At 34.9% G+C, this 11,499-nt stretch overlaps 1 protein-coding gene across 1 annotated transcript in view; it reads left to right on the forward strand.

Annotated features, from left to right (window-relative positions):
• Positions 1-1,596: 1,596 nt before the first annotated feature.
• LOC107565045 (immunoglobulin superfamily member 3-like) overlaps positions 1,597-11,499 on the forward strand; it is a gene marked incomplete at its 5' end in the record, with an annotated part of 43,051 nt that continues 33,148 nt past the window's right edge. The window contains 2 exons of the mRNA XM_016250231.1: positions 1,597-1,983; positions 9,231-9,638. Of these exons, the coding sequence (XP_016105717.1) occupies positions 1,597-1,983; positions 9,231-9,638 (795 nt within the window). The remainder of the gene's footprint in view (positions 1,984-9,230; positions 9,639-11,499) is intronic.

An 11,499-nucleotide genomic window follows, 5' to 3' on the forward strand; every position in this document is an offset into this window, starting at 1 on the left:
TAGATGTAAGTGAACAATAGCCTTTAAAATTACTTAAAATACATATATAATAGCAATGAGGCAATAATAATTAGTTCAAATAAAGTATCAAAAGCAAGAAATCATATAATTTTATTGAACAAAACTGTTAAAATACATAATGTATTATAAACAATTTATATACATATCTTTTTCTATCAGAACAGTGTTAATATTATTGTTGTATGTTTATTATTAATTGATTATTTCTAATTGATGATTTAGTTTTTATTTATGTTATACATTTCAATATAGCTTTAATTTAATTTTTTTCTAAACAGTCTTTTTCAGGTTAGCTTATTTTTTTCCATTAGTTTTCAATCTATCATTCTTATATTTAGTTTAGTTTTCTCAAGTTTTTTTTCTTTAGAGTTTCCTTTGAGTTAGATTTTCTGCAGTTTTCTCGTTTCAGTGCGTTAAGCTTTTATTAATTAAAAAAAAAAAGATTCAGCTTATTGTGGTTAAAAAACTATTTTAATTACTAAAGTTATTTTATTGTCTCTAGGGCTGCCACTAATGACTATTTTTATTTCGATTAATCTATCGACTAATTTATTGATTAATCGATTAATCTAAACGATTAATTTCCCACAAAAAAAATCTACAATTTTACTTAAGAATATTTCATTAAACTATTTTATTAAATCAAATGAAATCCAAATTTCTATGAAATCCTTTTTTTAAAGCAAAAGTAAAGTGCAACATAGAGTGCAAGAAGCAAGTGTCCATCTCATAGTCCAAATCACTGAAATCAAAGTTCAGTATTATAGTGTAAGAATGACAACATGTCCACGTGTTCTAGTCTACTACTAATAAAATTATAATCAAAAAACTCTTTTTAAAGGAGTATTTACCAGAAATGTTATTTACCATAATTTATTTAGGAGAAAAATGTAAATGTGCAGTATTTCTGGGAAGAAGAAAAAACTTACAAAAAAATAAAATCAATTAATTGGAGATGCTTTTGATTATTAAAATTTAATGGAACCATTAAAATGGAATCCAAAAAATAATGGAAAACAGAATGTGGTAAAGATAAAACTTTAAAACTCAATTAATTAGACAGGCTTTTTGATTAATACAATTTTATTTAACCATTAAAACGGAGTATAGAAAAATGAAAATGTAAAAAACGAAATTTTTTTCATAAGGCCCTATAATTATAATAAATTTTTTTGTGGTAATAAAAATAGATGTAAGTGAACAATAGCCTTTAAAATGACTTAAAATACATATATAATAGCAATGAGACAATAATAATTAGTTCAAATAAAGTATCAAAAGCAATCATATGGTTTTATTGAACAAAACTGTTAAAATACATAGTGTATTATAAACAATAGAGCTAATGTACATCACGCATTACAACAAAGGCCTGCAGAGGGCGCCAATGGCCTGATGATTATTTTTACACATTGCTGCCCGATCTAATACTTGTTTAACCTACACGCATGTAAATAATTTAAGTGCATATACTGTATTAGAACTGCATTTTTGATGTGAGTGTTGGTTTGAATTTAGTCCAATGTGGCCGTTTTGTCATGGCTAAATCATATTTTCTCTGTCTTTCTCTCGCAGATCGGGACTTTAGCATCCAGGTGACCACCGAGCGCCGGGCCTTCACGGCTGGTGAGCCGCTGGAGCTCCGCTGCACCATTGACGCTCAGAATGTTCCAGAGCGCTTCTTCTCGGTGTCGTGGGTCTTCAGCAGCTCACCCGTAGCCGTGATTGGGCCCAGCGCCGTGCCCGTACTGGGACCCAACTATGCGGAGCGGGAGGCCACCGGCCTCCTGACCGTACGCAAAGAGAGCCCGTCCATCCACCTGCTCAAGTTGCAGCACCTACTGCCGGAGGACTCTGGGAAATACATCTGCAGAGTGACAGAACGGGAGAAGACCCTCACTGGAGATTTCATCGACCGCAGCAAACGGTCCCGTAATGTTCAGATCACTGTAACCTCTCTCAGTGAGTATCATGGTTCTTTATTGGCCCTCTGTTTCTGACTGGCCCCTAGAGTAGTTAGCTGATACCTCTCAACTGCTTTTTTATTAAATGAAAAGATGAAACTTTCGGCCTCAATTTTGATGTTTGTCACCTTAAGTGGATTATTCTGATGTAGTTTAGCTTATAAGCGAACAGTTAAAAAAAAAAGTAGAGTTAAGAAATTGGTTTAGTAATACTGTGGAGGCAAACAGCTATTAAAGATCTTCTGCTGAAGGTTTCTACAATATATGCTCAGTATCACCCCATATTTTCTCTCATAGTGCAGACTCCCACTGTTAGAAGTAATGAGTAAACAGGAGGAAAAAAATAAAAGTAGTGTGAAAGCATTTCAGCTGTTTTCAAGATAGTAAAACTTTAGCATTGATGAATAGCAGTGTAGTGTGATAGAACACTGCATCAGTTTTTGTCACATTGAGTGTGATTACATGAACAACAAAATCCTGACAAGTATCAAAAATCAGCTCATTATAATGCCTGACAGGACATGAAAAAACTTGTTGGCATGGGATTGGGTGGATAGTTTTTTCTTTTTTTTGAGTTGGATAAACTGACTCAACGCTCATATAGATATCTATATGGCTAGTAAAATTGAGGTATTGATTCAAAATCTATGTTGCTTAAACCATTTATGACCTTTATGCGAGTAAAGCCGGGCTCACACTGTGCAATTTTTTTAAAAAGTCCTTTAGGATTGTACTTGTCAGACTACTAACATGATGATCATGTGACACTGTGGGATCTCAGTTGTCATTAATGTTAATAATGCATTAAAAACAGGTGCGCGAAAGAAAACTTGTCCGGAGTTTTACCTTATCAACCCATACACGTTTAGTGACTTCGAGCTGCATTGCATGCAGGGCTGTAATGTTGGCTATCATTAAAAGTATATGAATGGTGGCAATAACGGTGTATTTAAGAAGAATAGTTTAAGCAGCACTACACACCCACATGAAAACAGCAGCGCAACCGTTGTATATCATAGCAAAGGCAACGTATCATATGAATTCCGTGAGCGGAGGACGAGAGCGCTGGAGTTTATGCGGTTAGAAGAAATCTCTAGCATTAATTATGATCATGGCTTGTCTTGAAAAACAAAAACAGTTTGATGTTTGTCGTAGGAGAAGTCACACTGTAGGACTGTGCGCCAAATCTTCTGACACTGCCAGAAGTTTGTCAGAGGTCAAATTTGATCGCAACGGCCATTAATCGGCTGTTGTAGAACATGTCAAACTAACGATCAAAGACTACAGATTTTAGCCTAGTATTATAGGAATCTTTTAGGATTTTCAAAATTGGTCTCAGACAACCAAATTCGTGGCCAAAATCGCACAGTGTGAGCCGGGCTTAAGGGACATTAAGGCTGCAATATAACAAAGAGTGAAAAATTTAAGGGGGTCTGAATACTTTCCGTACCCACTGTATATATATATATATATCTACATACATACAAGTTTGGTGTCAGTCCCATTTTATTTAAAAGAAATTAATACTTTTATTCAGCAAGGATGCATTCAATTGATCAGAAGTGACAGTACAGACAAAATATGTATATTTCAAGCAAATGTAGTTCTTTTGAACTCTCTATTTATAAAGGAATACTGAAAAAAGCGTTACAGTTTCCACAAAAATAGTAAGCAGCACAACTGTTTTCAACAATAATAATTTGAACACAAAATTATCATATTAAAATAATTTCAGAGAGATCATATGACACTGAAGATTGTTGTAATGACTGCTGAAAATTCAACTTTGCCATCACAGGAATAAATTACATTTTAAAATAAATTTATTTTAAATTGTAATATTTCACAATATTACCAGTTTGGGGTAACACTTTACAATAAGGTTCCATTAGTTAATGTTAGTTAATGTATTATAACATGAACAATACATTTATTACAGTATGCCTAGTTATTAATCTTTGTTAATGTTAGTTAATGAAAATACAGTTGTTCATTGTTAGTTCATGTTCATTCACAGTGTATTAACTAATGTTAACAAGCACAACTTTTGATTTTAATAATGCATTAGTAAATGTTGAAATTAACATGAACTAAGATTAATAAATGCTGTAGAAGTATTGTTCATGCTTAGTTCATGTTAACTAATGTAGTTAACTAATGAACCTTATTGTAAAGTGTCACCACTGATTTTACTGTACTTTTAATCATATAAATGCAGAATTGGTAAGCATGAGAGACTTCTTTTAAAAATATTTTTAAAAAATCTTGCTGACCCCAAAATTTTGAACAGTATTGTAAATGCTTCTTGGATTGTTAAAAACGTAATAATCATACTATTTATTTAATAAGGTGCTCCCCTATTAAATACATTTGGAATAGTTGTTTGTGTTTTGTTAGTAGCTTGGATTGTACTTAACTACATTTTTATGGGAGGCCTGACTGTAGTTTAAATAGTAGTTTCAGAGTAGGTGCCCTGACAGTGGTTGTGTGCTTGTGAGTGGGCAATACAGTGCTGTGTCCTGTGTAAAATCATTTAATGCACAGCATTTTTTCACAACTTGGTTTTGTGGAGGCCTGAAAAGCCCTTGAAATAGCATTGCATTTCAAGTGAGAGCAACTCGAAAAACCAAGTCTAACAGGCATGAAATGAAAGTGGGAATGCCATCGCCTTCAGTGTAGCCATGGTAGATCCCCAAGGTGGATGCAGTTGTGCCCAGGCTAAGAAACCACAATTGAGCTCAAGGAGTTGATGAAAGCTAGATGGGGGAGAGGAGGTTAATCAAAGGTTAGTAAGAATATATCTGTTCTGTTTAGACTTTGACCAACCAAATCCAACCTTTCCAAAAATGGTCCTTTCACACTCTATAAGTGGAAGATCTTTCTTTCTCCTCAGGGGAATCAGCTTTTAGCGGGTCTGGAAGGACGGCCAGCAAGTAAAGATGCATTACATCAACATGCCATGTTTTTGTAGTCTTACAATTGTTTACGTGGTTTAGCTACTGTAACGAATCGAAGGGTTAAAAGCTTAACGCAGTAAAAAGAAGAGAAATAAGAATATGAAGTTATAGAACCATTTGCATATTCAGCAGATCTGCCCGAGGGAAGCATCAGATTCTTAGCTCAAACACACCTTTGTAAAAAGATGCACTGTTAATTAATTAGCAAAGAAAAGTCCTTCCCTTGTGGATTTTCCCTATGGGCAAGGAAGCGATTTTCTTCACCTAAATTCCAGGAGGTCATAAATGTATCGGGTGTCAGGGTTACCATGGAACTAGGGGCCTGTTCGGCTTCCTGGGGTGTTACAGAGTATTTGTTAAATCTAGCTAACAAAATATATATTGTGTGTTTGAGTGGTCCAGACGCTACACTACATCAGCATGTTATATATTTCTATAAAGCCCACCCTCAAAAAAACAGTTGCGTAAGTGATTTCACTATGTGAAGGAGATGCCTTTTTTCCCACTACATGGGCAAAAATAATAATAAAATCATATGAACTTCCAAACCCGAAGCCATAGTTACCATAGATTCATAGATTTAATCCTTTTTACTGCTGCACATGAAGCCTCTGGAGCTGAAACCTGATTATGGTAAGGGACATTTCATTTCTGACACACGCACAGAATGGCTGACCAATCACAACAGACCAGGTGACCAATCAGAGCAGACTGGGGGTTTCGGAAAGGCAGGCTTTAAAGACACAGGAACTTAAACGGATACTTCATGCAGAGGGTGAAAAGAGGTGCAGCAGCAATGTACAAGTATGAGAATTTTTTTTTTTACTTAAAATCATGTAAATGTTTTCTAGCAGATCCCAAAAATAAAATTATGAACTTGTAGATGAAAATTATAAGTGCACTTTAACATATATCAAGTAGCCGTTATTACACCTCTTGTGCCAGTTTCTCTCTTAAAGTTATAATTCACCCAAAAGTGTAAATTTTGTCATCATTTATTTACCTTAACATCATTCCAAACCCGTATGACTTTCTTTCTTCTGTGTAACTTAAAATAAAATATTTTGAAAAATGTCGCAGGATGTTTTGTGTGTGTGTGTGTGTGTGTGTGCATAAAATGAAAGTCAATGAGGTCTGACGTGGTTGTTTTGGACCCCCTTACTTTCATTGTATAGGCAAAAATAGTTAAAACATTCTGCAAAATATCTTCTTTTGTGTTACGTGCATGGAGTAAAGAAAGTCATGCAGGCTTGGAACGATGTGAAAGTGAGTGTGTTTGGGTGAACTATCCTTTTAAGATGGCTAGAAAAAGGGAAAAGACAGAACGGCACTTTATTACACCATGCTTTGGTCTTTTTTTGTCTTTGCCCCCACAGGAAACCCTGTGCAATATTTGCAGGGTTATTAGAGCAGTAGATCGATAGCTGCAGTTTGGATTCGAGACAGCGCAGAGTTCAGCCCCTTCTTCATCCACAAGCTTGCTCTCTGTCTTCTGCTCAAGGCCTCACTGAGGTCTTTCAGGCAATATATACAACCGAATCATCTGCATATAGAGAGACTGGATTGGGTGAAGATACATCCATACCCCAACTGATCATTGTGTAAACTTTTATTTCATCTCCTCAGAGAAAAGGAGCACATTAGAAATTGAAGAGGTTTCATCCCCAGATGTTTCGCTTTTATCATGTGTGAAATCAAAGCCTCTTGTGTTTGTTGCCTGGTTGGTCATGGTGGTTTTCTTCTCAAGAAGTTCTGCTAGAGCCTCTTTCTGAAGGGAACCTTGGATGACCCATGGGAACGGCACAAACTTTGTCTCTTTAAAGTCACATTTTTGTTTTATCACATGCTGCTTTTATAGGGACGTGGTGGTGTGAAATCCCTGTAGAGAACTCTGGAGATGTGAAGGCTTTGATCTACACTCATGCTTACAAGATCTCTCAGGCTCTAGACCTCTTGATGAGAAAACTATTCCCAAAGCCCTGCTAGTCTGAGGCCTAGTCTTCTGGAGAGTGCAATGGAAAGATACGGAAGAAAAGATACCATACACATATTGATTTTAGTGATAATGTACAAACCTTTTAGACCTACCATGAGCTAAAATGTTGTCAAATGATTCTTTGTTCTGTTAAAGCAACTTTCAACTTCAATTAAAAAGAATCACAGGAATAAAATACATTTTAAATATATTGAAGTGGGAAAAGGAATAACATAAAAAAAAATTACTTAAAATTGTACTATATTTTTGATCAAGTACTGTAAATGCAGCCTTGCTGAGCATAAGCAAGTTCTTTCAATAACATTTTAAAAATCTTATAGACTTTTGAAAGTTAGCTTATTTATATTGTACTTTGGTTTTATTGTACGTTTTATAAAAAAAAATTGTATTTACATTTTGTAGCTTTGTATTAAATGTGGTAACATTGTGATTCATATGGGTGCTTGGTTCATGTGTTAAAACTCTTTAATGAAGAATGTTTTTAAATTCTTGTGGAGAAAAATGAAAAATACTTCTGAAATCATGTATTGTAAAGGCCACTTACAAAAGTGGGCAGTCACTGGTCTTATAGATTGCTAACTAAGATCCACCAAACACTGTCCAGTACAGGCAGCTCCTTCAATATTCAAGGAGCCTGGTAGAAACCTGGAACTCTGTGTTCTTGCCTCAGGCATTATCAGCATCCATATCCAGTGGCTTTTGCACTCACAACCAGAGACAATATAATAGAAGAAAACAGACCATTCATAGAGAAATGAATGGAAGAGATTGAAATGCTAAAATTGGTTGCTGTAGGTATGGAAGCCTGACCTTTAAGTTAAAAAAGAGCCTGTTGCCCTATTGGTAAAGGCAGTACCTCAATATATTGCTCCAGAATGTGCATTAGCTTGGCCTGCCAGCTAAAGAAACTAAGTTGATGATACAATTGCATAGCTAATTTGATGTATGTTACTGAATGATAAGTTGTTTTCTTCATTCAGGTAGATAGGGATTGTTCTTATACACCTAATGTGTACAGAGAAAATAGTGTTTTTGTTTACTTGCCATTAAGGGACTGTATTACAAAGTCAGTTTTCACCCAATGAGAATTTGTGGAGTTGTTTTTTTATACAGCTTGTCATGAGTAATTTACTCATACATAATGTAAATGTACTCTAATTCAGTGTTTCCCAACCTTTTTTTAGTCGTGGCACCCTTTGGAAATTTTAACAAACTTGTGGCACCCTACAAAATTAATTTTGTCACAATATTTGAATTTCTAACTTCGATATGATAATTTGAAAAGTGTAGATATTCGGTACAACAGTGAAGAACTGCAGAATATAATGTCATACAGATATTTTTAATATTATTAAAAAAATGTGTCCATCAATGGTGGCAATCAGTAGGCTAATTTCTAATGAAGAGACCAATTTATATGACAGATTTTAATGTAGGCTTTTATACATATGTAAACATTATTTAATTACCATTATAACTAGCTATCTCACAAATTTTTGCTCACTCAGTGTTTTTTTTATTTTACAGTGGGGTAATTTTGGTGCAGTAGCACGAGATAGCTTGATTTCAAACTTTGAATTGAATAAAAAATGACAAGTAAGCAGTCAATAATAAAATAAGAAATAAAGAAATTAATAATGATAGCAACAGGCCTTCGAATTAAATAAACTGCTTTTTAGTTTTTCAGGTAGATCTAACAGCAGGGTTAAGATATTTAATATTTTTTATTTTTACCAATTATCCAAATGTTTAGTCCTAGAAAGCTATTATTATCAGAACACGTGAGCATAACATAGCGGTTAGCAGATCAATGAATGAGAGGGCAGCGTTACCAGAGTTGCCCATATATACCACACCATGTTACAGCACAGTAGGGCTATTGCAGACAGAAACAATACTGTACTACATCGATGTTTCCTGTCGGCTCAATTTTTGAGTGGACTTTGCTGTTCTGATGAGCATGAACGGTATACGAGTGGAGCGACTGAGCAGAGTGCACACGCATAGAGCGGGATAATATGCAGAGCGTCACATCACGTGAAAGTGAAACCTGAGCGGTGAACTAACTTTCGGCAGCCGAAATTTCAGTGCATCTCTAATTATTGGCAACATCAGACATGGATATTATATAATAGCTGCTTTTTTAGTAATTTAAAAATATTAAAAAATGATTTTTTTACACGGCACCCCGGTTGGGAAACACTGCTCTAATTAATATGATAAACTTGCACTAGTGTCATGTTTCCAAAGACTGATGTCTCATTTCCTCTGTTGTTTGTCTGTCTCTCATAGGAAGTAACATCACTGTGTCATTATCCAGTAACACTTCAGAGATTATGGAGGGGGAGACCATCCAGTTGACCTGTGTTGTTAGCAACACTGTGGGTCCCCTGTCAGTGACGTGGCAGTGGACAGATAAGGAGGGGGCGGGTCCTGCTGTGAACGTGGCTTCAGTGGATCGTGAGGGAACGGTCACTTCTGGGCACACCTTTAGCGAGCGCAGTAGCTTTGGAGAGGTCCGGGTGGAGCGGGTTCGACCCGACACATTCACCCTGTTCCTGTATAATGCCTTCCCCACAGATGAGGGCCAGTACAGATGCAACGCCACCGAGTGGTCCCAGAGCGGTACTGCACCTGACTGGATTTGGCAGCAAATTGGAGACGAATCCGCCAGCAAGACTGTCACGGTAAAATCAGTTGGTAAGTAAGACCACATACATTATTTGGACCCTTATTTATTTATATAAACCTCAAATCTCTTATTTGAGGTTTGGAATAGACAGACAGACAGACAGACAGATAGATAGATAGATAGATAGATAGATAGATAGATAGATAGATAGATAGATAGATAGATAGACAGATAGACAGACAGACAGACAGACAGACAGACAGACAGATAGAATCTGAATCAGAAAGAGCTTTATTGTTTACACATACGAGGAATTTGTTTTGGTGACAGGAGCTTCCACAGCCCAAACAGAACAAGACAAGACACAGATAATAAAAAGAATAAAAATAGGATAGGTAAATATTATATTATAGGTAAAAATATTACAAAAATACACAATATGCAAAATAGACAATAGCTGGTATTTGTGTGTACAGGTATGTTATGTACAAATGCAAGGACATGTAAATAAGAAGTATGTGTGTTAAATAAATGTATAAATAGTGTTGTGTATTACACGTTTATTGCTAAGTTAGTTGTTCATGAGATGGATTGCCTGAGGGAAGAACAGTTTGATACTTTTTTTATACTAGAACTATATCAGCAGCTCTAGATAGATAGATTCTAGACGAATATAAATAAGTTATATAAATATAACTTGTTTATATTTTATATTATGTTCTAGGTCTAGGTATATGATTGATGATATGATTTTTATTATATATACATTTAAAGTTTGGGGTCAGTAAGATATTTTTCAGCATAGTTTCATTAAATTGATCAGCAGTTATTTTCAATTGTACTGATATTTCACTATATTACTGTTTTTACTGTATTTTGATCAAATAATTGCAGCCTTGGTGAGCAAGAGACTTTTTTCAAAAACATTTTTAAAAATCTTACCGACCCCAAGCTTTGAACAGTATATATACGTGCGCATGTTTGTATTTATAAAATATTCCCTCATAAAAGTAAAAAATGCGCTTGAAGTTCAACATCAGGGGACAAATATTTCCTCTTCATACGTTAATTCTGACACTGTATTTGCATATATATATATATATATAAATATAGTGTTTTTTACTCATGCAGTGTATTTTTACTGTCAACATCACTTCATATTTATGACATCATAATATTTCTGCTTCATACACACACATACACAAACTCACACTTGAGCTCACACAGTGACAGGAATATGAGGGGATAGCAAGCTGGCAGATGCTCTAAATAAACACATTGTGTGAAATAGCATGTGTTGCGTGACAATGAGTGGTTTTTAGATATCGGATCAGTTCTTGATAACATACAATATGTCTCCTGTTTTGATGGTGAAGTGTGTAACTTTTTTGATACTTAAAAAAACTTTCTACTCTTCCAACTTAGTTTGTAGAGACAAGACAACTCTAAATCAGTCATTCGTAGATTTTTCTTTCTGAGGAGTAGTTCTCAAACATATGCTCTTGTTTGCATAACCTTGCATAGTGATTTATATTTTAACCAGCTGCGTGTTTTTGGTGAACTGCCTGTTTGGGACAGAACAAGGATAGACTGGCTCTGGCCCACTGGTTGAGAACCACTGATGTACAAACACCTATGAGAAATTTCTAGACTAAAGAGTCTAAACGTCATTGTTAACCTTTTTGAATAATTATTATTTTTGCAATGACATTTAGTGCCATAAGGCACAGAAATTAAACCATTCTGACTGTCTGAAAGATAATTTTTATAATTATGTTTGACACATTTTAATTGGAAGTTGTCTGTTAATTTAATTTGGAAAAGTTTATTAAAGAAAATTCATAAAATCTGAAGTCATGTACATTTCTGTATTAAATTTAAATAAATGTGGATTTGGCTTTTTTTTTTTGCTTTTTTTTTTTTTTTTTT

This window comes from Sinocyclocheilus grahami, unplaced genomic scaffold, assembly GCF_001515645.1.
Source record: "Sinocyclocheilus grahami isolate Dianchi unplaced genomic scaffold, SAMN03320097.WGS_v1.1 scaffold976.1, whole genome shotgun sequence".
NCBI lineage: Eukaryota > Metazoa > Chordata > Actinopteri > Cypriniformes > Cyprinidae > Sinocyclocheilus > Sinocyclocheilus grahami.